Source organism: Scyliorhinus torazame, chromosome 1, assembly GCF_047496885.1.
Source record: "Scyliorhinus torazame isolate Kashiwa2021f chromosome 1, sScyTor2.1, whole genome shotgun sequence".
NCBI classification, from domain to species: Eukaryota; Metazoa; Chordata; class Chondrichthyes; order Carcharhiniformes; family Scyliorhinidae; genus Scyliorhinus; species Scyliorhinus torazame.
The window spans coordinates 53,148,929-53,176,347 of record NC_092707.1 but is presented as its reverse complement, the minus strand read 5'-3'; the positions used below and the strand labels follow the sequence as shown (position 1 = coordinate 53,176,347).

General features: G+C 47.9%; 1 protein-coding gene and 1 pseudogene across 5 annotated transcripts in view; both read left to right on the top strand.

The window, feature by feature from the left end:
- The window catches only part of LOC140404745 (SEC14-like protein 2), a 162,131-nt gene that overhangs the window by 50,369 nt on the left and 84,343 nt on the right, over nucleotides 1-27,419 (top strand). For all 5 annotated transcript variants that reach the window (XM_072493557.1, XM_072493567.1, XM_072493489.1 and 2 more), the window contains 6 exons: nucleotides 4,068-4,111; nucleotides 10,068-10,130; nucleotides 13,075-13,263; nucleotides 18,107-18,202; nucleotides 19,185-19,245; nucleotides 25,735-25,818. In XM_072493557.1, coding sequence (XP_072349658.1) covers nucleotides 4,068-4,111; nucleotides 10,068-10,130; nucleotides 13,075-13,263; nucleotides 18,107-18,202; nucleotides 19,185-19,245; nucleotides 25,735-25,818 — 537 coding nt within the window. The remainder of the gene's footprint in view (nucleotides 1-4,067; nucleotides 4,112-10,067; nucleotides 10,131-13,074; nucleotides 13,264-18,106; nucleotides 18,203-19,184; nucleotides 19,246-25,734; nucleotides 25,819-27,419) is intronic.
- Nucleotides 15,058-15,263, top strand: LOC140430282 (U2 spliceosomal RNA; annotated as a pseudogene).

Sequence of the window (27,419 nt, the reverse complement as noted above, 5' to 3'; positions counted from 1 at the left end):
CAGTGCGGAGCATGGTCTGAGATTGTGATCGCCGAGTACCCCGTGTCCACCACCCCCGCCAGTAAGGCCCTGCTCAAATTAAGGAAATCAATCCGGGAGTACACTTTATGCACGTGTGAGTAGAAAGAGAACTCCTTGCCGCCCCCCCCCCCCCCCCCCCCCCCCCCCATCTGCTCCATAAACCCTTTTAGTTCCTTTGCCATTGCTGGCATCCTGCCCGTTTTCGAGCTTGACCGGTCCAAGCCGGGGTCCATAACTGTTGAAGTCCCCTCCCATGACCAACCTGTGCGAGTCCAGGACCGATATCTTCCCCAGCATCCTCTTTATAAACTCCACATCATCCCAATTTGGCGCATATACATTTACTAATACCACCAGCACCCCCTCCAGTTTCCCACTGACCATAATGTACCGTCCTCCCACATCCGAGACTATTCAACCACTTATTGATCAGGTTCGCGACCTCTCTAGTCTTTGAATCTAGTCCCGAGTGAAAGACCTGACTGACCCAGCCTTTCCTCAATCTAATCTGGTCAGTTACTCTAAGGTGCGTCTCCTGCAACATTACCACGTCCGCCTTCAGTCCCTTAAGATGCGCAAACACACGTGCCCTCTTGACCGGCCCATTTAACCCTCGAACATTCCAGGTGATCAGCCTTGTTGAGGGGCTCATTGCCCCTCCCCTTTGCCAATCAACCATCCCCCTTTTTGGGCCCGCCTCCAGCCCATGCTCCGCACCTCCACCAACCCGACCCCAGGCATCCTCTCTGTCCCTCAGCCCAAGTCCCTCCCTCTTCAGCAGAACATTTCCCCCCCTCCTAGTAACAACACTCTGTAACCCAACCCCTTTAATAAACCGAACATATGCACACCCCCCACTGCGCTTCCGTGAGCTAGCCCGCCAAGATAGCTTGGTGGCCCCCACCCCTGATGTTGGATAGTCTCCCACTTATTGTTTCCTCCCCATCCTGCCCCGCTCATACAAACATACTCCAACATCAAACAATCCCCATACAATTGCCCAACAGAAAATCACCAAAATCTAAACAAGCACACCTCCATCCCCCAACAGTACAAATGAAAACCTTAACTCACTCAGCTCTTCCACTGTTCCCAAATCAATAGAGAAGGCATTACAAACAGCTTCCACAAAACAAAAAGCAGGATTTATTTTTTAAAGAACAGAGAAATGTAAGAGAAGAGCGCGCGATACAGTTTATGTCCAGGAATAAATAAAGATATACAGACAATGGTGGAAAAGTGTATTCTACCTTGAAGGTAAAGAATATTTGTTAATAGTCGACGACTATTCAAACGATCCTGAAGTGGCACAGTTGTCAAGCTTGTCAGCCAATTGTGTTATTATGCACACAAAAGCAATAATTGCACGTCATGGCAATCCTCAGGTCATCATGAGTGCCAGTGGTCCGTGTTTCAATTATAAAGAATGGAAGGCAATTGCACAGCATTGTGACTTCAGACAAATAACATTCAAGTCCATTGTACCCTCAGTCATATGGCAAAGCAGAGAAAGGTGTGCAGATAGTCAAACAACTACTGAACAAATCCATGGACAGTCAAGATGATCCATATCTAGCATTACTCCGCTATCGAGCATTTCCTTTAAGTTGTGGTTTGTCGCCATCAGAATTGTTAATGAGTCGAAAGCTACAAACAACTATGCCGTGCCATACCAAACAGCAAGTGAATGAGAAGATAAGGAATCAGTTGTAATCTCAATCTCAAAGCAAGGACAGGTACTGAAAGTTAAAAAACCTGTTGCTCAACTGCAAGCAGAGATGTCTATTGTCATGGGAATGTCACTTTAAGAAATGTTTGTCTTTTCAAGTGGCTGCAGTGATGTCATTGTGTGGGTGGAGCTGGGCTCTGGCTCTGCTTTTTACTGTTGTTTTGAGCTGGAAGCTGTTTTTGGCTGAGTTTTATTTGTGGTTTCAGTTGGGGAGCTGCATCCAAACCAAGAAGGTGTATTTTGGTCTCTCTCTTTCTGCATGCTAAAGAATGTCTCCAGATCACTGGATAATTTCAAAGTAATTCCTGTTTCTGTAAGGAATGCAAACCTACTATTGTTTGCAGGAAAAAAGGGTGTTTGGCTTATGGATGTTGTTAGGAAAGTTACTAAGAGTTACCTATAGAGTACTGTATCTTGGGGGGGGGGGGGGGGGGTAATTGTGTTAGGAGTTGATTCTTATCAACTTTTACAAACAACTTTTATCAAACTCATGTTTACTGCATGTTTATAATATGTTAACTGGGTTCATAGAATAAACATTGTTTTGTTTAAAAATGTTTAAGATCTTTGTTGCATCAGACCTGGAAAGTGGGCCCTTGTGCTCCCCATAACCAAAATCTATTAAAAGTTGTAGGTCAGGTGAACTCCATGATATACTTTGGTGTTCTCTAAACGCTGGCCCATAACACTATGAAAACTTATATTCTTCAAAACTAACAACCTCGGGGGAGTCTGTAGGAGAAGTAGTTGTGGTTAGTTGTGTTTGTGATTGTTCCAGTTTGTTAGCATTAGTTTCCAACCACAGTTTGTTATACAATAATAAATTTGACTAGTCTCGAACCCGGGCCCCTGGCACTGTGAGGCAGCAGTGCTAACCACTGTGCCGCCATGCTGCTTCTCTCATGCATATGCATCCTTTGGAACAGCTTGAAAATCAATCTTTGTTATAGCAACGAAGAAACTGCAACCACAGCCATGAATATGCAATGGTGCTCGAGCAAAGGAGGTGCAGATGTGTGACACATTGGGTTATTTTTCCACCGCTTCCAGGAGGTAAATTAACAATGGGGACAAACACAAAACCGTAAACTGAACAAATCTTTTGTGTGCAGGAAATTACAAATCGGGTGAACATATTTTGCTGTTACTCCCACTGATTGTTCTAAAGTCTGTCAGAAATATGAGGCGGGATTCTCCGTCCCGCTGCACCCATTTTTAGGCGCGGCGCTCCCCCGCCAGCAACGGGAAACTCCGGCCCGGCAGCTGGCCAATAGGGTTTCCCATTGTGGGCACCCGTGGGTGTGAGTGTGCTGCCGGTAAAGCGGAGGATCCCGCTGACAGAGAATCCAGCCAATGATCTGTGCTAATGAGTTCACAGTTTGCATCTTAAGTATGTCACAATGCAACTTGCGCTATAATTCCAAAGATGGGAGAAGGGAAATAGGAGTGCACAGGAGCAAAAGTAGGGAATAAATGAATGAACCTCTGGGGTGGGGAGTTGAATCTATGGGTATAAGCGGTGACTAGGTGGTTGTGAGTGAGGGTGTTATGAGTTGAAACACAAGTCTACTCCTCTGGCTTACATCTTATCATTATTCTACTTTGTCTAATGTCCTGTTCCAAATGGTTTGTTATATTGTTACATGCAAAAAGAATTAGGAACTATATTGTTAAGCGGATGTATACACAACTATCATGTTTGCCACATTGCTCATTACTGCACAAATAAAGTATCGCTCCACAGCACATGGTGGAATTTGGAGAGTTATGCCAAATGTCAGCTCCAACCGTTGTGTTTAAGGGCTGAATTTTTATCCTTGACATGGTTAGCAGGAGTTGGAAAAATTGCTGGCCTGCCCACCTTGAGAGAAAGTGCCAGGAGGGGGCGGGATTTTCATTCCGGATGGGATTGTGGGTGCGGGCTGCAGTCGGACCAGCTGACCTGGGAAAAGGTTTCAAGGCAGCCACAGGGGCTGCTGGTTACTGAGGTGGGCTGTTTGAAAGGGCTGTCTCCATGCTCTGGAATTTGGTTCCAGTTTAATAAAAACAAAGGCCTTCTCGCCCTGATGCCCCTTCACCTCCGCCCACACACTCCCCATGCCGCATCCATGCTATTCAATGCTCCCCAAACAACCCCTATGCCTCCTCGTACTCCCCTGCAAAGTGTGATTGTTTCAGACTTCAGGCAAGTCACAGCAGATTTCATAACTTAAACTTGTTTTTCAGCTCAAGCTTTACCTTGTATGTGTCCCTGATTGTGAAATATATTCCAAGACAAGAATGAGAAAAAGTGACAGAAAACTTTCTTTATTTGCAGCCAGGGGTTTCAACCTTCAGAAAGCGGAGTTTATGATTCGCAAGGTAGGAGAAACTGCTATTCAAATTGCACTAAAAATTGTGATGAATGTAAAATATTGTCATATTTTATATTTTGTATAATTTATATCTTTTTTGCAATAATGTTATTAAACCTGGGTTAAGATGCATACAGTCAGTAAGTCTGCTAAAGCCATGATTAAAGGGTCATAAAAGTGTCATAATCATTTATTTTGCAGGTAAAGTGCTCTATTAATAAATTTGAAACCAATTTACTTGTTTGCAGTTAGCTAGCTAATGGAATATTGTTTACATTTAAAGGACAACTGGGATGTAGATAATTTATGAGGGGTATTGTGTTTGGTTCTGGGTAAACAGGTCATGGGACATCCTTTGGGAGGAGACAGAAGAATGCCTTATGCTTTGGTACAGTTGATGTAATTAAGGGGAGGAGCCAGGTCTGTCTGAAAAAGTTAGTTCTTTCTAGGATTTCAATCTGAACAGTTTGGTCCTGAAAGATTCTGTCTTCAAAGATCCTGCAGAGAGAAAGCAAGTAAAAAACCTGCTTGTTAACTTTATTCATGAGTGGTATTTGAACTATATTGCTTCATTGGAATATAGTGGCAGCATTAGGAGGTAAGTTAATTGGTTCTCTTTCACTTAAGAACTGTTGTAACTGTTTCTTTTGGAAAATATTTAATTCAAGGCATTTTCACACATATACACAAAAATCAGAAGAACAACAGAATATCTGCATGAATAACCACACCTCACTTGCCCCCCTGTCACCAACCCATCCCGCCTTCCCCATTTCAAACCCCTTACCTCCCCCCACTCCTTGCTGACACCTCAATCCTCGTTAAAGAAATCAATAAACGGCTTCCACCTCCGGGTGAACTCCTCTGCCGACGTCCTCAGAGCCAACTTGACCATTTCCAACCTTAGGAATTCCGCCAGGTCGCTCACCTACACCACCCGCTTTCGGAGGCTCCGAGTCTCCCCACCCTAGCAAAATCCGTCTCTAGACTATCAAGGAGGCAAAGGCCAAAACATCGGCCTCTCTCACCCCCTGGACTCCTGGATGTTCCGACACCCTAAATATCACCACCTCTGGACTCGCAACCACCTCCACACCCAACACCCCGGTCATCACGTCCGAGAACTCCTGCCAGAACCTCCTCAGTCTCGGACACGGCCAGAACATGTGCACGTAATTCGCGGGCCCCCCTGTGCACCGCCCACACCTATCCTCTACCCCTGCAATGAACTTACTTCTATTCACCCCTCATATGAGCCCTCTGTACTACTTTGAACTGGATGAGGCTTAGTCTCACATACGACGAAAATGCATCCATCCTCCAAAAGGCCTCTGTCCACATCCCAGCCCCCACCACCCCTCCCAGCTCCTCCTCCCATTCCCTCTTAATGTCCCCTGCCAGTGGAGAGTGGATACCCCTGCCTTGTCCCATAATGCAGCCCGAAGAACCGTGAACTCACTCAGTTTGTTCGCAAGCTCGCAACCTGCACCTTATATAGCAGCCGGATCCAATCCACAAACCCCTGCATGAACCCAAACCTCCCCCGCACCTCCAACAAATATGCCCACTCCACCTGATCAAAAGCCTTTTCCGCATCCATCGCCACCACCAACTCCACCTCCTGCCCCTCCGAAGGCATCATGATTTCATTGAATAACCTTCTCACATTCGCTGACAACTGCCTTCCCTTCACAAAACCAGTCTGATTCTCGCCTATCACCCCTGGGCACACAGTCCTCAATTTGTGATGCCAAAACCTTCAACATTAACTTGCTGCTCACATTCAACAATGATATGGGGCGGCACAACCCATACTGCTCCGGGTGCTTGCCCGTCTTCAAAATCAGGGAGATGGAAGCCTATGAAAATGTAGGGGGGAATTCCCCCCCCTCCCTCGCTTCATTATACACCCTCGCCAGCAGTGGCCCCAGCTCCGCCCCAAACTTTCTATAAAACTCCACCAGCAACCTGTCCGACCCCAGGACCTTCCCGTCCTGCATCGTCCCCGTACCATCCATCACCTATCTCAGCCCAATTCGGGCCCCCAGTCCCTCCTTCACTTTAGGAAACTCTAACCAATCCAGGAACTGCTGCAACCCCTCCTTCCAGGTTGGGGGCTCTGACTTGTAGAGCTGCCTGGAAAACGCCTCGAACACCCCATTCACCCCCTCCGGGTCCATCACCACCTTAATCTTATCATCCTTAACTACCGATCTCCAGTGGTTAGCACAGTTGCCTCACGCCGCTGAGCACCTGAGTTTCATACCTGCCCCGGGTCACTGTCCGTGTGCAGTTTGCACATTCTCCCCATGTCTGGCTGGGTCTCGCCCTCACAACCCAAAGATGTGCAGGGTAGGTGGATTGCCCCTTAATTGGGAAAAAAAAGAATTGGGTACTCTAAATTTTTTTAAAACTCTACCGATCTCCCTCGCCCCTCCTGGTTTCTCAACTGGTGGGCCAACATCCTGCCCGCCTTCTCCCCACACTCATACTCTGCCCCTCTATCCCTCCATTGCTGCCCCACTGCCTTCCCTGTAGAAACTAGCCCAAACTCTACTTGGAGCCCTGAATGGCAGCCCTCGGCGTCTCCAAATATCTCCTGTTCACCCTCAAAATGTCATCCAGCAGTCTTGCCCTCTCCTCCCGCTCCGTTTTCTCTCTATGCACCCGGATTGATATAAACTCTCCCCTGACTACAGCCTGGAGTGTCTCCAACAGCATGGCGAAGACTGTGACCCTCCCCGTGTCGATCAGCTCCATGTAGCCCTGAATGGCAGCCCTCACCCGCTCACACATCTCCTCATCCGTCAGCAACCCCATATCCAGCCTCCTCTGCAGGCGCTGAGCGACTCCCCTGGACCACCCGCAAATCCACCCAATGTGGCGGGTGGTCTGAAACCACAATCGCCACTCCCGCCAGCAACGTCTTGACCAACACAAAAAAATCAATCCAGGTGTACACCCGGTGCACATGGGAGAAATATGAAAACTCCTTTGTTCTCAGCCTCCCAAACCACCACGGGTCCACCTCCCATGCGTTCCTTAAACCTCAGCTGGCCACTGCTGATACCCTCGACCACTTGGGACTGGACTGGTCCAAACACGGTTTTATGACCGTATTAAAATCACCCCCATAATCAACCGATGCGAGTTCAAATCTGGAATCTTCCCCTGCCTCATAAAATCCACGTCATCCCAATTCAGGGCATAGACGTTTACCAGAACCACTGGCATCCCCTCCAACTTTCCAAGAACCATCACATATCTCCCCCCTGGTCCGCCAAAATGCTCCCCACCTGAAATACAACCCGCCAACCCACCCCCCCCCATCTTCATATTCAACCCTGAATGAAACACCTGCCCCACCCATCCATTTCTCAGCTTCGTCTGATCCCCCAGCTTCAGGTGTGTCTCCTGCAGAAATGCCACGTCCACCTTCAGACTCTTCAAATGCATGAACTCACGCGACTGTTAACCTGCCCATTCAAACCTCTCACATTCCATGTGACCAGCCTGGTCGGGGAGCTCTCCTCCCCATTCCCCTGTCGATCAACCATACCCCTTTTTGAGCCAGCCCGCGTCACGCACCCCTCCAGGCCCAACCCTGGATGTCCATGCCATCGATCCTTTCCCAAATGCGCCACATTAACCAAACCCTTGTCAGCAACTCTCCCCCTCCTCTCCCCTGACCCTCAAAAGAAAACCAACCCCATCCCCAACCCCATGCCGCCCTCCTGGCAAACCCCCACTTCTCTCCCATTAACTAGTCCGCCCAGTTAGCATGGTGACCCCCGCCCAAGGCCTCCAACCACCCTGCCTCCTCCAGTTTCCCTCGCCCCCGAATATCCCAGCCGTCAACCCTGACGAGTAACAACAAGGCACACCCACCATCACTGCTCCCCGGGAGAACTGCCCCTGAAAGCCCACCGCCAAATAATTTAAAAACACACAAAACTCCTCCAAAGCTCAATGTCCTCACACTCCTCCCAGTCCATTGTCCCTCATAAATTCCATCAGAGGCAGAACGATAGACATTGGTCAATGGCAGCAGCAGCTCGAGGGGGGGGGGGGGTTACTTTATAATTGGTTTTGTTATTTACACTGGAGGGTCTGAGGGGGTGTATATACCTGTTGTGTTAAGTTGGGGTGTTAATGTTAATTTATTATTTATGTACGGGGGGGTGGGGGGGTGATATGGGGGGTTGCTTTTCTAGATTGTGTTTTGTACTTAACCCTGTTTGGCTCTTTTTTTTTCTCATTTTGTTATTGATATTTTATGAAAACCTTTAATAAAAATTATTTTTAAAAAAAGTAAATAAATAAATTCCATCAGCTCCTCTCACGTGTCAAAATAGCGTTCTCGTTTCTGGTAAGTCACCCAGAGGCGGGCCGGGTATAATACTGCACTTTTCACCCCCTTTTCAAAGAGGGCAGCCTTAATCTGATTAAACACGGCCGTCCTCTTCGCCAGCTCCGCACCCAGGTTCTGGTACACCTGCAGCTCACTCTCTTCCCAGGGACACTTCTTGGTCTGCCTCGCCTATCAAAGAATTTCCTCCCTGCTCAGAAATCGGTGCAACCACACCATTATCGCCCTTGCTGGCTCGCCCACCTGCGGCCTCCACCCCTCTGCCCTGTGCGCTCGGTTCACTCGAGAGCTCGATCAACGGCCCCCTCTTCCAGCATCGTTGCCACATACACAGCGGCTTCCGCACCATCAATGCCTTCAAACAATCCTTAAGTTTTGTGTCCTGGAGCCATTCTCCAGATCCTCCACCTTCTCTCAGTCTCTTCTGGCTCTTCCGCAGTACTCCCACCTCCGCCACCAACAAGGCTAACTGCTCCTCGCGCTACCGCCTCCTCCACTTTCTGGATCGCCCGGCCAGAGGATTCCAGACTCTGCTCGGTTCACTCGATCCCAGATCTTGGCCAGGTCTTCCAAGGCCTCTTTCCTCTGTTGCAGGAACTTATTGTTCAGAAACTCTACCAACTGCTCCATTGACCACTGGGCTTCCTCCCACCCGCCAGCCCCTGCCCCTCCCATTGTCCTCCGTCATCTTTTCCTGTGCGCACCACAAAGACTCTCCAGCTCCCGCTGCTCTTTCGTGCTTGCACATCTCCTTGTCTGCGGATCCATCCACCAGCCACACCAGAGGAGTATTACCTTCCCCAAGCACTCCTGCATCTCTGACCCTCAAATACTGTGCCCTTCGGACGAGAAAAGGCCAAAGATTTCCACCTTGAGCAGGAGCCACCAAATGTATGACCACTCACTCCATGGCCACCGGACGTCCAGAACTGTTAACTGTCGGTCAAGCCCTATCACCTACTAAAAACCGGGAGGCCCACTGGTATTTAAGGGAGTCCCATAGCTTTCTGGTGCCTTCTCAAGGTTGTCCAGCAGAAGTTGTGCGGGGGGAGAGTTCCTTTGTTGTCAGACACTCAGTACCTGATAGAAGGGCCTGGCATCGGGCAGGGATGTAGTCACTGGAGGTCACTCCCTGCTTTTGCCTCCAACTGCCCTTCCTCCCTGTCTCTCACGACCCCCACCCCATGGATCCCATCCCGCCCTCAGTCACCTGTGTCCATGGATCCAACGATGGACCTTAGCAAAGCCTCTGGAGCATTGCCGACAACAGCCGCCACTCCCATTGGCACTGACAGCCCTGGAGAACTACCAGGTCTCTGATTGTCTGGTGGCTCTCAGGTGGGGGAGGAGGGGCAGGATTCCTGCCATCAGGGTCCTCATTCCCGGGGAAGGCCAATTAGGTGTCTGACAAGCACTCAATTTGGATGGCCTCCCCCAACAGAATGATGCGTGTTTCCCACCGGTTCTCGAATCAGTGGGCAAGATCCCCGTCACCAACATGAAATCCAGCCCACGATGTCAATCGATAAGCATGTTCAATGAGTTTGCAATGATTCTGCATTGGATCTGGAAGTAACTTTTATTTTTATTTTAGCATGTAGAGTTCAGGAGACAGATGAAAGTTGACACATTGAGGAATGACTGGGAACCCCCTGAGGTAAGACCGTTCCTCTGTCCATCTTGGAAAATAAAACTTTGTGATCTGACTCAAATCTGATTGAACAGATGAATGAACCCTGAACTTTGTACTGAACTTCATAGTTCATAATGAAAAGAGTGGAAAATATACCGGTGAAGTGACATTATGAACTGTTCTGTTAAATGTCTTTCTACCTGTCTGAACTAAGTCAGGTACACTGAGATTTAAGTATGTGGAGGAAGCTGATGATAATTAAACAATTAAAAGAATCGTAGAACGGAACACAGCATGGGGGCACAGTGGTTAGCACTGCTGTCTCACAGCGGCAGCGACCCGGGTTCAATTCCAGCCTTGGGTGACTGTCCGTGTGGAGTTTGCACTTTCTCCCTGTGTCTACGTGCTTCAGGTTAGGTGGGGTACAGGGAGAAGGCGGCCTAGGTGTGGTATGGTGCTCTTTGAGAGGGTCGGTGTAGACTCAATGGGCCGAATGTCCTCCTTCTGTACTGTAGGGATTCTATGAAGTGTGCCAATTTGCACTCCCAAGTTCTAGGCATTTTAAATATTGTTTTGTTACGTTGATATTAAGAAATGTAAATTAGCCATCCTGTTCTAGCCCATGATTTTATTTCACTTTAAGCAAACTTATTCAAATGTTTGTTCATCGCGAACAGTTCAGCAAGTTTGGTGGTTTGACCTTAAACTTCATGAACTCTATTTCTTTGACAATCAGTCCATTAGCATTGTGGAGTATATGGAAAATTATTTTGCACTGTTTTAATTCTATGGTTTTAAGGAGGCCATTCGGCCTATTGAGTCTGCATCTCTGTCATCTTGAAGTCTGTTATTATCTTCCTTAGTGCTCGCTACATTTACAAGTTTCAAGGCATCTGCAAATTTCTAAATTGTGCCCCGTACTCCCCAGTCCAGCAGTGTGGACTGATGAAGAGAACAGACCGAAAAGAATTAAAATGAACAGTACAAAGGGCTAACAGAAAAGGAATGGTGTGAAGGATAGGCTTAACATAGACAAGTGCATTGACTATAGAGCCACTTGCAACAAGATGATTCAGTAACAACAGGCCGGCTCAACCGTGGCCTGTATTATGGCAACCGTGATGCAAGAGGAATCTCAGAAACAAGTTTAACCACTGCAAGTTTAACCAAAAATTTGCATGGTCATTAAGGACAGACAAGCACTAAAATAAATGGAGGAGCTCTATATATCAAGGTTACCTGGAAGGTAAAGGGTGCAACCCTGTTGGTACAGGGTAAGTTTTCCAATGATATAATCTAGCTAGGTGTATATAATGTGAAGAGAGCAACAATAATTCTTGGGGTTTTCAATTGAACACTGAGTCACAGTAATCAGGACAGATTACTCATGAAGAGATAAGGGAGGTAAAGGGAGGTATTTGCAAACTGAAATGTCACACTAATTGGGGACTTTAACCTAACTTACATTGGGTAATGAAAAACATTCCAGAATCTAAGCTTCTTAATGGGAAAGGCAAGTGACCGAGATTCTGGGAATAGAACCAGTGATACCCTTGGCAACAACAGCCATAAAATGGTTCAATTTGACATAAAGTGGAGACCTATATTGGAAACCACTTTTTAGGGACACAATTTTTTAAATTGCCCATGCCAAAGCAATGAGAGAAGAGATTAGATAACTCCACTGGTGGTAATATCCAACTCGGGTTGTCCGACTCAGAATCCATGAGGCAATACTAGGAATTACTAGTTATTACTAGGGGCAGCACGGTAGCATAGTGGTTAGCACAGTTGCTTCACAGCTCCAGGGTCCCAGGTTCGATTCCCGGCTGGGTCACTGTCTGTGCGGAGTCTGCACGTTCTCCCCGTGTGTGCGTGGGTTTCCTCCGGGTGCTCCGGTTTCCTCCCACAGTCCAAGGATATGCGGGTTAGGTGGATTGGCCATGCTAAATTGCCCTTCGTGTCCAAAAAATGTTACGTGGGGGTTACTGGATTACGGCGATAGGATAGATATGTGGGCTTCAACAGGGAGCTCTTTGTAAGGGCTGGTGCAGACTCGATGGGCTGAATGGCCTCTTTCTGCACTGTAAATTCTATGAATTAGACGATGCACTGAAAACCAGGTAACAATGAGCAATGTTCCAAGCTAAACTGCGACCTGAGGACAAGGAGACGTGGATAGTAACTGGCAAAATACAAGTCCAGAACTGGTGTCAAGAAACATTTCTTCATACAAGTGGTAAATGATGCTCTTCAGGAATAATGGAAATTTAATACTCTGGAGTCATTCAGGAGGCAATTTGATGGAGAGCTGGATCTTCGGTTATTATGACAGGATTGGCTAGATGGGCTGAATGGGCCTCCCAATTTGTCCAAATTTTGACGTTATTGCAATCACAATTTATTTCATTTTAAAGCAGTTCTTTGCCAAATTTGAATAACAGTAGGCGGCACGGTGGTTAGCACTGCTGCCTCACAGCGGCGAGGACCCAGTTTCGATCCTGGCCCCGGGTCATTGGCTTAATGAAATGTGCACATTCTCACCCATATCTGCATGGGCCTCACCCCACAACCCAAAAGATGTGCAGGGTAGATGGATTGGCCACGCTAAATTTGCTCCTTAATTGGAACAAAAGAATTGGGCACATTAAATGAATGTTAAAAAAAAAAAATTGTAATTTAAACAACAGCCAATTTCGATCAACTTCCTCACGTTGAAAATCAGTGAACAACCCATGTTTCCTTTTTTTTTTAAAAAGAGAGGGAATTAGAGAAAGTAATAATCAGAAAGCGCCTGTGCACACTCTACCTATAGGTACCGAGAGACACTTTTGGGTGACCTTCTCCCTTCTGTGCTGCGGGAGTTCTTGGGAGGTGAGAAAGGAAATTGGAAACATGGGGGGAAATTTAGATGAAGTGTTTCTCGAGAATGTTGACTCTGGGAGTTGAGCTCTGTGTCTTCTGCCAGGTCATTACCCGTTATTTTGCTGGAGGAATGTGCGGCTATGACAAACAAGGCAGCCCCATTTGGTATGACGTGATTGGCCCTTTGGATCCGAAAGGTTTGATGCACTCGGCATCTAAGCAGGATTTTCTCAAGACCAAAATTCGAGACTGTGAGCTGCTGCGAGAAGAGTGCATTGAACAGTCTAAAAAGGTAAGGAGGTATGAGGAATTTTAAAATGGGACACATGCTGGTCTTGAGCAGTCCCTGAGTCCTGAATTTTTTGCTTCTTTAGCACTCAGAATACAAAGCTTTCCCTTGGCGAACTCACAGTAACTTCATAATTGTGACAATAAAAGGTTATTATTATTCCTGATAGCTTGTTTTAAAGTTAAAATTCCAAAGGACGAAAAAGGTTAATTTATGAAGACGGGTTGCATAGACTTGGCTTGCGTTCCCTTGAGTTTCAAAGATGATAGGGTGATTAATTGAGGTGTTTATCATTAAACAATCTGATAAAATGGATATAAATCTTTCTCGCTGAGAGGGTGTCTAGAACAGTTGTGAGCAATGTGCAGCCTGAGGCCCACATATGGCCTGTCAGGGTTCCAAGACATTTTGGTGACTGTCGCCCAAGCCCATGATTGCCACATTCTGCTGGTTTCCATCTGCATAGCTTTTATTCCTACTGGCATATCTGAAGTGATAAACTTTCAAAGTGAGGGCAAGTGAAGTGAGGTCCGTATTGATTGCGCACAACATTGACTGTTAAGAGTCGAGCACTCCCTCTGCATCCAATTAAGCGTAAATACTTATTCTGTTTTTACCACTTGGAGTTGATGACAGTTCTATTAATACATGAATGATGAAGCATTTTCTATAACTTGTTAGGAAATATTTGGCGCGTACGAAATGTATTAAATCTTATTCAAGTGTCATAGTTAGCCAACATGCCCGACTTCAATCTTGTGGCCCACTGAGGTAAAGGAGGACCACTCGTTAGCCCAGGATGCCCATCACTGGGGGGGGGAATTAAAACAACCTTGCACTGCAAGCAAAGAGTACCATAGAACCATAAAATCAATACAGTGCAGAAGACCATTTGGCCCATTGAGTCGGAACCAACCCTCTGAAAGAACCCCCTACCTAGGGTCACTCCCCCACCCCATCCCGTAACCCCACTTAACCTGCCCATCTTTGGATAGTAGTAGAAATCCAGAACTTTTTAATTTAATTCATTGTGGGATATGAGTGGCACTGGGTTGGCCAGCATTTATTGCCCAATCCTAATTGCCCTTGAGAAGGTTGTGGCGAGTTGCCTTCCTGAAGAGCTGCATTCCATGTGGTGTAGGGCCATCCACGGTGCTGTTAGGACAGGAATTCAGGATTTTGACCCAGCGATAGTGAAGGAATGACGATGTAGTCCCAAGTCAGAATGGTGTGTGGCTTTGAGCGGAACTTGCAGATGGTGATGTTCCCCTGTGTTTGCTGCCCTTGTTCTTCTAGGTGGTAGAGGTCCTGGGTTTTGAAGGTCCAGCCAAAGGAGCCTTGACAAGTTGTTGTAGTGTAACTAGTAGATGGTAAACAATATTGCCACTGACAGAATTCCCAGCTTCTGATCAAGTGAAGAAGCCCTATGGAATTTGGGCTTTTTTATGGTAATAGAGCTCAGGCAGGTTATGACATTATTTTGGGGAAGTAATCTGTCCCTCTCCCCGTAAAGGAGACTCAAGCTGTTGGGTTTTCACAGGTGCTGACAACTCTCAAATACTAAAAGGGTGGGTTCAGGGTAAAAATTTCATTTTATGGCCAGCACGGCGGCACAGTGGTTAGCACTGCTGTCTCATGGCACCGAGGTCCCAGGTTCGATCCTGGCTCTGGGTCACTGTCCGTGTGGAGTTTGCACATTCTCCCCGTGTCTGCGTGGGTTTCGCCCCCACAACCCAAAAGGTGTGCAGGGTAGGTGGATTGGCCACGCTAAATTGTCCATTAATTGGATAAAATGTAATCGCTTCTTGACCTTTTGGCTATAATCAAGTGTAGTATCTGCTCTGCTTTTTGGCTCAGATCTGGTATGTCCCTCTTGTGGAGACCATGAATTGGATTCAATTTGAATCTGAATTGCTTTTTGGAGCAGGCAAGGAGTTGGATTAGGGGTCCGCCCCTGTCCACACTCTGAGCCCTGGCTTTGTTACTCAGAAAGAGTAATAAAAATGTTTTTAAAAATTGGATAAAATGTATTGGGCATTCTAAATTTAAAAAAAAAAGACATTTCATTTTTGGGCAAGAGTACACTGTGCAAAGGCCAGAAGCTGGAGGTACCAAGTTCATCCAAAATTGGGCTAAGGCCTCATATTTGATTCGATGCACTGAGCTGCCTCTGAGGGTGCATCTGCAGGTGAACCTTCCAGTTGCACCTGCAGAGACACCTCACCCGTCATTGCGGCGACCGTTTGAGCTGCTCGCTTCACCAGCTGTACAACTTTAGCGCTGATAAACAGGTTTCTGCTTCATGTTGCTGGTCCAGTTAGGGGCAAGTACACCCTTTAACAAATACTATCTGCTCAGCAGCCGTGGTGCAAAGATCAGGGAGGAGGAATTCAGTGGGAGAGCCAAAAATTGATTTTATGCTGGCGTGATTTTCCCATGGGATTGTCCACTGGTGTCCACCATGGCGATCGGGAAACCAGCTGGGGGCTGGCGTGAAATTCATTTGCACCTGCTAATGGGATGCAGCTGAAGGCCCGGCCGCCCAAGCCTGATTCTCCACAGCACCAGCGGGAAAACATATGGATGCAAAACATTTATGGAAAATGTGGCTTGCGGATATTGGGACTCACCTGAGCAATGCCGGGCGCTGCTTCCGGATTTCAGGATGGAGACTGCTGGCAACCCTGGAACCCGGAACACCCCAGCAGAGGGACAGGGGTGCATCTGCAGGTGAACATTCCAGATTGGGTAAATCCTGGAGGGGATCCATCTACCAGCCTCAGGATGTTCCTGGAGATCCACATTCTTTCTCAGGAGGTCCACCTTCTGGCCTTTGAGTGCTCCCAGAGATCCATCTTCATTTTCAGGAGGATCATCTTCTTTCTTCAATAGTGGGTCGGTGATGTTGGACGCCTTTGCAATATGGCACCCGGATATTACTGCAGAGTAAGCGCCATCAGGCCAGCCCCGCAATGGAATACGGCGTAAAATCCCTGAGTGCACAATCAATGAGGCCGGGGCCAGAGGATTTACCGTGTGTCCTGCCGGCCTCCATAGCAGGAAACACGCTATTCATGCCACAGGGCCTAGTCCCAGGATGGAGATTTCCGCCCATAGATTGCTGTTTGAACTTCTTTTTTAAAAAAATATTTTTTATTAAGGAATTTATAAATATATACATAAAACACAATCCAAAACCAAGAAAAAGAGAACAGGAAATCACATAGCCAGTAACTAACACCCCACCCTCCCCCGCCGTTCTCCTCCACCCACTCTGCTTCCCCGTTTTGCCCCCCCAGGGTGCCAGGTCTGTTGCGTGCATGCGATCGGGCCGGGGTTGCCCTGCGTGGGTGTTTGGTGGGGTTCGCAGGCAGCCGGGAACCTTCCCATTGTGGGTTCGGGCTGGGGGGGGTCAGGGATTGCTTCAGGGGACTCGGAGATCGGGAAGCCATTTAAAAATGGCGTCCCGAATGCTTGCTACACTGGGGATTCCGGTGAGCGGAGCGCCCCAGTGTACAAAATGGGGTTATGTGTGGCCTTGCTTTGTGTAGCCAAGTGTTTCTTGGCACTGTGAGCACCGGGAATCACGTGGCTAAATGTGCTAGTTATGGGACTTTGTTCCAATTTATTTGAATGGAACCCCTTGGCAGGGTAAATGCTGAGAGACTTTCCTTTCATTGGAGAGTGTAGAGCTACAGGTCAGACATTTGGTACTGAGATGAGGAGAACATTTGGAATTCTGTAACACCCCCACTCCTACCAAGGTCTGAGGACGGTCAGTTGTTGAATTCGGCCAAGACTCAAATAGATAATCATTGGGCATTAAGAGATCGAGGGATTTGGAAATAGGGTGGGAATAGTGGAGTTGAAGTTAAAGATCAGCCATGATCTTATTGAACGGCGGAGCAGTCTCGGGAGGGGTGGGGGGGGTTGGGGGGGTGGGGGGGGGGGGGTGAGGGTTGGGGGGGGGGTTGGGGGGGTGGGGGGGGTGGTGGGGTGGGGGGGGTGGTGGGGTGGGGGTGTGTGTGGTGGGGGGGTGGGGGGGGTGGTGGGGTGGGGGGGGTGGGGTGTGGGGGGCGGGTGGGGGGGGGGGTGGGGGTGGGGGGGGTGGGGTGGGGTGGGGGGGGAGGTGGTGGGGGGGTGGGGTGGTGGGGTGGGGGGGGTGGGGGGGGTGGGGGGGTGGTGGTAGGGGGGGGTGGTGGGGGGGCTGACGGCCGACTCCTTTTATTTCTTAATCTCTCTTCCTCATTGGGCACTTCACACTCAGACAGATCAGTGACAAACATTAACCATCAACAGTTAAATCTCATAACCAGCCCGGTGTTTCCCAGCTTCCTGTTTAATGATTATTTCAGCTTTTGGCTAATTTCAGCAAAGTTAGGGTTACACAATGTACAGAACACTGACGATCCGTGTACCAGTATTGCTGACAATGCACTTCATAATCTGGTAGGAGGATGATATTGAAAGATAGGAGCTGGAAGCAACAAATTAGTCAAGGCACTTCACCTTGAAGCCTTTTTGTCCATGTGTGGACCACGCAGGCCTTTTGGATCAGCTGTACAGATTCTATCGAGTCGACCTTTTGCAAACTAGATTGTGATCTTGGTTTGTGAGATATGCCAAAGGCAGAACGACAACAGAATTAGTATCTGGAGCTATGTGCTGATGCTGAACCACAAAATGTCAAAAGCAAATTATGAACTCAAATTATGCATTGGCCTTAAGCACCTAAAGAAGCCAATTCGTGTTTCTTCGTCCCTCTTTTGGAATAATAAAAAATAAAATGGCTTGGCTGACTGTATCCTACCTAAAGGTTGAATCAGAGTTTTTTTTCTTTTTGCAGCACAATAAACAAATTGAGGCAATCACAATGATCTACGATTGTGAGAATCTAGGAATGAAGCATTTATGGAAACCTGCAGTTGAACTGTATGGAGAGGTAAGGCAGCCACAATTCAGGATTTACAGAATCTTTTTAGAGGATAATACATGTTGGCGAGTGATTAAAGGACAACAATCGAATGGCATCAGAACCAGAGGATCCACCCCTGAACAGGGGAGCCACGGGCATCAAAAGACACCCCAGTGACCCCATCAATCCAAGCAGAGGAATTTCCCTGCTGATCGAAAAGGACCCTCCCCCTCTTAAATAATAATTCATTTTTTTTTACAGCTCTGAGGGGGCCTCATGTTGAGGGAGGCACCTTCGCAGTCTCCAATCTGCCTCGGCAGCACCCGCCTTTCCCCATGGGGCTGCCGAAGCCCCTGAGCTGCCGGCTCTCTGATTGGGCCGTTCGCAGCAGGACAGCAAGCATAGAGGCAGCCAATTAGGAGGCCACCTCCAGGAATAATCCTGAGCCAGTCTGGCTTTCGGCAAGTGCCAGCTCGGGACCCCCCGTTTGGTCCTGACACCAGGGTCCCAAAGCACATGGAAATATCCTGCCCAATGAACCTGGAAGATGGATGTAATTACAAGCAGCAATCCATAATGGTTCCAGTGATTTCATATATAGAGATACGGGGGGGGGGGGTTGTGAGTGGTAATCTAATCAATTGGTGAAATAATAAATGCTGCAGATCTCTGGCTATAATCAGAATCTGGCTATATCTCTGGCTATAATCAGAATATTACTGCCTGCTGTTATTTTCAATATGCACTGTTTGAACTTGATTCTCTTTTCGGCATGTTTTAGTGCTAACAATGGCTGTCAGTGTGGAGATCTATACTAGCTGCTTGCTGCATGTTGAAGTACACCAAGTAGGCCAGCTATGTAATTACTGCTGACATAATAACAAATCTGTAGATAATTGCTGGGCAGCTCCAGTGTAGAATCTGAGGCAATAATGAATGGGTTGGACTTTTAACCTTTGAAACACTGACTGAAACTTATCCACCATCTTAAATGTCATTACTTAACCAGGTACTTACCATGTTTGAGGATAACTACCCTGAGGGTTTAAAGACATTGTTTGTTATCAAAGGTAGGCAATTTTGGTTGAAACCCATTTGTCAATGTACGGAGAATGATTGTCTGCGGGACTTGGGAAAATATTCTGACTTGGTTATCTAGATAAAGCCAATAGTGGAAATGGGATGTTCGATCAAATACACACGGTTATCTTTCAAGTGGGAGCTAGGCTCAGTGGAAGCATCTGGCTTCTAACAACAACAACAACAGCTGGCATTTATGTAGCACCTTTAACATAGTAAAACTTCCCAAGACTCCAGGAATGTAAACACATGGGATTTTCCACACAATCCGCCCCCCCCCCCCCCCCCATGTTTCGTGGCGGCGGAGTAGGTCCACTGTTGGCCGGTTGGCGGTATCTTCTGGTGCCGCTGTTGTCGACAGGGATTCACATTGAATGCAGCTGTCGCTACCGTGAAACCCACGGCGGGGGTGCGCTGTCAGTGGGACTGTCAGGAAGTTCCCTTCGGTATGAGCAGCCGGAGAATTCAGGCCATGATCTAGGTTTACATTTTAGTGCAGACTGAGGTTTAACCAGCCACTTCTGTCTGCTTAGATGAATCTAATAGTGCCACAAGGGCAGGTGTTCTCATAATGGGTGAAATGTTCCGCCGGTGGGATTTTCCATTCCTGCTGAAGTCAATGAACATTTGAATGACTCACGGGGCCATAACATTGAGCCTGAAGTCTTGCCTGAATTTTAACCCAATCAAAACAGGTTTCTCTGGTTATTCATGTAAATGAGGTATGTGCAAATGGCTACAGAATAACAGTGATCACACATCAAAGGTATCGTACTGACTCACGGTATTTTGTGATGTCCTGAAGGAGTGAAGGTGTCAGACAAACGTGTGATGTCATGACAAGCTAGATGAATGATTGGAACTTAATCGAGTATTTTCATGTGGGCCTACACATTGCAGAGGTGACGTGCCACCCAATGGTGTCAGGTTCCACAATGGAGGCCAAATTGAAAGGTTCATTTGAGCACTTCTGCCCCTTCTGAAAACAAACACTTACCTGGACCTTCCCTGGCAACAATCCCCACCGTTGAAATTGTGTGCACGCCATCAAATTCCAGGAATATCCACCCCACTATCCCATAAGTCGCAAGATTGAGTTTTAAGGGAGAGATTTGGTGTAACAGTCATGAGATAATCAATATAGATCAACAGTTGCTTTATAAACCTCAGTAATGGCTTACTTAAGCTCTAACGGGTGAAAGCTCCTTACAAAATCCAGAATCACAGAATTGTTACAGTGCAGCAGGAAGCCACCTGGCCCATCATGTCTGCACCAGCTCTCCCAAAGAGCATCATGAGCTAGTGACATCGCCCTGCTTTTTCTCCATAACCCTGCACATTGTTTCTATCCAAATAATCATCTAATGCCCTCTTCAATCCTCAATTGAACCTGCCTCCACCACATTTCCCAGCAGTGCATTCCAGAGCTGAACCACTCGCTGTGTAAAAGAGCTTTTTCTCGCATTGCATTTGTTACTTTTGAAAATCACTTTAAACGTGTTCCCTCTGTTTCCCAATCCTTCCAGCAATGGCCAATATTTCCCCCTGTCTACTCTGTCCAGCCTCCTCATGATTTTGAACATCTCTATCAAATCTCCTCTCAGCCTTCTTCTCTCCAAGGGGAACAGTCCTACCCCCTCCAATCTATCCTCATAACGGAAGTTTCTTGGTGCAGTGGTTAGCACTGGGACTGCAGCGCTGAGGACCTGGGTTCGAATCCTGGCCCTGGCCACCGTCCATGTGAAGTTTGCATATTCTCCCCGTCTCTGTGTGGGTTTCACCCCCACAACCCAAAGATGTGCAGCGTAGGTGGATTGGCCACGCTAAATTGCCTCTTAATTGGGAAAAAAATAATTGGGTATTCTAAATACAAAAAAAATAATAATTGAAGTTTCTCATCCCTGGAACCATCCTTGTAAAGCTATAAACAATGGGCAGCACGGTGGCACAGTGGTTAGCACTGTTGCCTCACGGCGCCGAGGTCCCAGGTTCGATCCCGGCTTTGGGTCACTGTCAGTGTGGAGTTTGCACATTCTCCCCGTGTTTGCGTGGGTTTTGCCCCCACAACCCAAAAGATGTGCAGGGAGGTGAATTGGCCACGCTAAATTGCCCCTTAATTGGAAAAAATGAATTGGGTACGCTAAATTTATTTTTAAAAAGCTATAAACATAAACTATATTCATACATCTGAAAATGCCTCGTTAAAACCTTCTGAAAAACCCCTACCTATTACCCAGAAATGTGTCAGTGAAGAAACAGCCCTCCCTCCATCGTTTACCTTTGCTCAAACAGCTGCCTCTGTAAGATGAAACCTAACCTAAATGTCTCAGCTGAATGCAGTAATACATTAAAATACATTCATCTACAGTGGAGTAACTACTACGACTTCCAAATTTGACTTATTCAAAGTATGGTAGCAGCAATTAAGTTCATGCAAACGTATGAATTATAATTGACAGGTAAAGACCGTTTGATCCATTCAGCCTGTCGCACACAATTGCATTAGACCACACCACGTGGGGCAGCACGGTAGCCTTGTGGATAGCACAATTGCTTCACAGCTCCAGGGTCCCAAGTTTGATTCCGGCTTGGGTCACTGTCTGTGCGGAGTCTGCACATCCTCCCAGTGTGTGCGTGGGTTTACTCCGGGTGCTCCGGTTTCCTCCCACAGTCCAAAGATGTGCAGGTTAGGTGGATTGGCCATGATAAATTGCCCTCAGTGTGCAAAATTGTCCTTAGTGTTGGGTGGGGTTACTGGGTTATGGGGATAGGCTAGAGGTGTTGACCTTGGGTAGGGTGCTCTTTCCAAGAGCCGGTGCAGACTCGATGGGCCAAATGGCCTCCTTCTGCACTGTAAATTCTATGAAATCTACACCTCAAAATGCTTTACATTGAAGAGTGCAAAATAGAAGGTTTTAAGAAGGGGGGAAAGTTTAAAAATAAAGAGTAAAATGGGAAATAGGGGTGGCACGGTGGCTACCAAGGAGGAAAAGGCCAGAACATCCGCCTCTTTCTCCTCCCGAACACCCGGGTTTTCCAACGCCCCAAAGATCCGTACCCCTGGACTCATTTCCATCCTTGTCTTCAAGACCCTGGACATGACATCCACGAACCCCTGCCAATATCCCCTAAGTTTTGGGCATGCCCAGAACAAGTGGACATGGTTCGCTGATCCACCCGCACACTTGACACACTTGTCTTCCACCCCAAAAAATCTACTCATCCGGGCCGCTGTCATGTGCACCTTAAACTGGATCAAGCTGAGCCTTGCGCATGTAGCGGTCGCATTGACCCTGCTCAGCCCCTCCGCCCATAGGCTGTCTTCCATCTCACCTCTCAGTTCCTCCTCCCATTTATGCTTCAGCTTCTCTATATGCGTCTCCTCCGCCCCGTTAATTCTTTGTAGATGTCCGAGACGCACCCCTCCCCCACCCATCCCCTAGATACTACCCTATTTTGAATCCCTCTTAGTGGCAGGAGTGGGAAGGATGATACCTGCCTGCGTAGAAAGTCCCGCACCTGAAGATATCTGAAATCATTCCCTGCTGCCAACCCGAACTTCTCCTCCAGCGCCCTCAAGCTGGGGAAGCTCCCTTCCAGAAACAGGTCCCCCATCTTCTCAATTCCCGCCCTTTGCCATACCCAAAATCCCCCATCTAGGCTCCCAGGGGCGAACCGATGGTTGTCACATATTGGGGACCAAACCGATGCACCCACTGCACCAACGTACCTGCTCCACTGACCGCAGATCCTCAGGGCCGCCACTACCACGGCACTGGTAGAATATCTCGCCGGCGGGAACGGCAACGGTGCCGTTGTCAGCGCCCCCAAGCTGGTGCCCCTGCATGTGGCTGCCTCCATCTGCTCCCAAGCCGCCCCCGTCCCCACTTCCTTATCATCGCAATATTAGCCGCCCAGTAATAATTACTAAAATTTGGCAGGGCAAGCCCCCCCTCCCCCCGATTCCTCTCGAGCATCACCTTTTTCACCCGTGGGGACTTACCCGCCCAGACAAAGCCCAAAATGATTTTGTTGATCCTCTTGAAAAAGGACCGTGGGCTGAAAATCGGGAGGCATTGGAACACAAATAAAAATCCCGGCAATATCGTCATCTTAACCGTCTGCACCCTCCCCGCCAGTGACAGCGGGAGCGCATCCCATCTCCGAAACACGCCCCTCATCTGCTCAGCCAGCCGGGACAAGTTCAATTTGTGTAACCGGCCCCAGTCGCGCGCCACTTGTATCCCCAGATATCTAAAATTATCCCCCACTAACCTGAACGGTAACTCCCCCTGCTGGCCCTCCTGACCCCTTGCCTGGACTACGAACGTCTTACTCTTCGTTATATTCAACTTGTATCCCGAAAACCAGCCGAATTCCCCCAGAATCGCCATAATCTCCCTCATCCCTGCCCCTGGATCTAGATTATCATAGAATTTACAGTGCAGAAGTAGGCCATTTGGCCCATCGAGTCTGCACCGGCTCTTGGAAAGAGCACCCTACCCAAGGTCAACACCTCCACCCTATCTCCATAACCCAGTAACCCCACCCAACACTAAGGGCAATTTTGGACACTGAGGGCAATTTATCATGGCCAATCCACCTAACCTGCACATCTTTGGACTGTGGGAGGAAACCGGAGCACCCGGAGGAAACCCATGCACACACGGGGAGGATGCGCAGTCTCTGCACAGACAGTGACCCAAGCCGGAATCGAACCTGGGACCCTGGAGCTGTGAAGCAATTGTGCTATCCACAATGCTACCGTGCTGCCCAAATCTGCTACATATAGGAGTAGGTCATCCGCATACAGCGATACCCTATGTTCCACCCCCGTCCGAACCAGCCCTTTCCAGCCCCTAGAAGCTCTCAGAGCAATTGCCAGCGGCTCTATGGCCAACGCAAACAGCAGTGGGGAGAGGGGACATCCCTGTCTTGTCCCCGGTACAGCCTAAAATAGTCCGAGGTTGTCTTGTTCGTCCTTACACTAGCTTCCGGGGCCTGGTACAACAGCCTGACCCAGTCGATAAAGCCCCTACCAAACCCAAACCGTCCCAGCACCTCCCATAGATAGTCCCACTCTACCCGGTCAAACGCCTTCTCTGCATCCATGGCCACAACTACCTCAACTTCCCTTCTCTCCGGGGGCATCATAATCACATTAAGCAGCCTTCTTATATTGGCCACCAACTGCCTGCCCTTGGCAAATCCGGTTTGGTCCTCCATAATCATCTCCGGCACACAATCTTCAATCCTGGAGGCCAACACTTTGGCCAGCAACTTAGCGTCCACATTAAGCAACGAGATCGACCTATAGGACCCACATAGCTCCGGAACTTAGCATCCACATTAAGCAACGAGATCGACCTATAGGACCCACATAGCTCCGGAACTTAGCATCCACATTAAGCAACGAGATCGACCTATAGGACCCACATAGCTCCGGGTTCTTGTCCCGCTTCAATATTAACGAGATGGTGGCCTGTGACATTGTCGGGGGCAGCACCCCTCTATCCCTCGCCTCGTTAAAAACCTTGACCAGCAAAGGCCCTAATATCCCCGAAAAGTTCTTGTAAAATTCTACCGGGAACCCGTCTGGCCCCGGAGCTTTCCCCGACTGCATCGCCTTCAAGCCCTCAGATATTTCTTCGGCTCTAATTGGAGCCCCCAACTCATCCACCAGCTCCCCGCCCACCCTTGGGAAAGTCAACCCATCCAGAAAGCGTTTCATCTCCTCGGGCCCCGTGGGGGGATCCGAGCGATAAAGTCCGCTATAAAAGTCGCTGAACGCCCTGTTTAGCCCGGCCGTGTCCCCTACCGGGTTCCCATCTCCGTCGACCACCTTATCAATTCCCCTGGCCGCCTCCTTCTTCCTCAGCTGCTGTGCCAGCATTCTGCTGGCCTTCTCCCCATATTCATACAGCGTCCCCCTCGCCTTTCTAAGCTGCTCCACTGCCTTGCCCGTGGACAGCACCACAAACTCAGCCTGCAGCCTCCGATGCTCCCTTAACAGTTCCACCCCTGGGGTCACCGCATACCTCCAGTCTACCCGTAGGATCTCCTTGATCAGTCGGTCCATCTCTGCCCTGTCCGTCCTGTCTCTATAAACTCGGATTGAAATCAACTCCCCTCTCACCACTGCCTTCAGCGCCTCCCAGACCACCGCAGCTGAGACTTCCCCCATATCATTGACGTGGTTGACTCTTAATTGCCCTAAAATTGGCCTATTAAGCCACTCCGTTGTACCCAAGATTGCACTCTATTGCCACCTTCTCAAAGGCAGTTAGGATGGACAATAAATGTTGGCTTTGCCAGTGACACCCACAACTCATGCTAAAGGGAAAAGAAGTGTTTTCAGGAGAGCAATAAAATGTTGTATTGGTTTCAACTTCTGCTTCGCATCTACCTCTATTGGAATGACAAATTAATTACATAGTGCACTAACCCTTTAATGACTGATTTATTTGTGGTTATTACAGCACCAAAGATTTTCCCTGTGGCCTACAACCTTATAAAGCATTTTCTCAGTGAAGACACACGTAAGAAAATTCAAGTACTAGGAGGTAAGTTTCTTCTCAGCAGTTATTATATTTTGTACACCAGGCTTTTCCTTTCTATTGAATCAACAAATCGAGCTGCAGACTGCACAGGGTGGTATTGTTACTGCTAGGTTGAGACCGGTGTTTTTGTTGTGATATTCACAATGAGAATGACCTTGAGTGTTTGCATGCAGTTGCATTATTTTGTTTGTGTGTGTTTAAGCTCAGGGATTTTCCTGTTTTAGCTTCACTATTCCACTCTTTTCCAATTCATTCATTCTTTCCCGAGATATGGGCTCAGCCTGGCAAAGGCGGGAAATCATTGTCTGTCCCTAATTGTCCTCGGGAAGGTGGTGGTGAGCCGCCTTCTTGGACTGCTGCAGTCCTGCAAGTGGTGAAGGCACGCCCACAGTGCCTTGAGGTAGGGAGTGCCAGGATTTTGAGCCAGCGATTGCGAAGGAGTGGTGATGTCATTTCAAGTGTAACTTAGACGGGAACTTGGAGCTGGTGGTGTTCCCAAGCGCCTGCTGCCCTCGCCCTTCTAGGTAGCGGAGGTTGTGTTTTTGGAAGGTGCTGTCGAAGGAGGGTTGATGAGCTGCTGCAGTACATCTTGGAGAGGGTACAACCTGCTGCCTCTGTGCATCGGTGATGGAGGGAGGGAATGCTTAAAGTGGGATTGGGGTGCGGATTAAATGGGTTGCTTTGTCCTCCATGGTGTTGAACTTAAAAAAATTTTTTTTTTAAAGTATCCAAATCTTTTTTCCCAATTAAGGGGCAATTTAGCGTGGCCAATTCATCTACCCTGCACGTCTTTTTGGGTTGTGGGGGTGAGATCCACACAGACACAGGGAGAATATGCAAACTCCACACGGACAGTGACCCGGGGTTGGGATCGAACCCGGGTCCTCCGTGCCATGAGGCAACAGTGCTAACCATTGAGCCACTGTGCTGACCAGGTGTTGAACGTTTTGTGTGGTGTTGGAGATTGATGGTGTGGGATTTGATGTCATTGAAGGTCAAGGGGAGATGGTTTGATTTTCTCTTGTTAGAGATGGACATTGCCTGACAATTGTGATTGTTACTCTACTACTTATCAGTCAGCCTAAGCTTGGATGCTGCCCAGCTCTTGCTGCGTGTGGGCTTTGATTGCTGCACAATGTGCAAATGGTTAGACCAAGTTGAAAGTTCAATTGTCAGAGAAAAAAAATCCAAAAGAAGCTTTTGTTATATTATCAGGGGAAAGCCACAATGAATTAAATAAGTAAACATTTTTGCTTATCGCTATAAGCGCAGCAACAGGAAAGAACTTTATTGTATCATCTTTTCTCTAACAATCACAAATGGTTGGAGCACGGGCTAGTCATAAATCTGGCAGTGTGAGCTAAAGCAGTGCCCCAATACGTAATATGGTACAGCAGCAGTAAATACGCCATCTGTCATGTAGGATTCTGGGACGCATGACTGTCCTTTTCTCACTAGCGGGCATCACTTACTGGAGTTTAAAATATGATATGACCAGGATGGGAGGATTGCGCTGTTTATCTGGCTCCATCATGCCACACTACCTTAAAACTATTATTTTAGATGCTTAATTCACTCACAAGAATAGTCAACTATTTACTTTT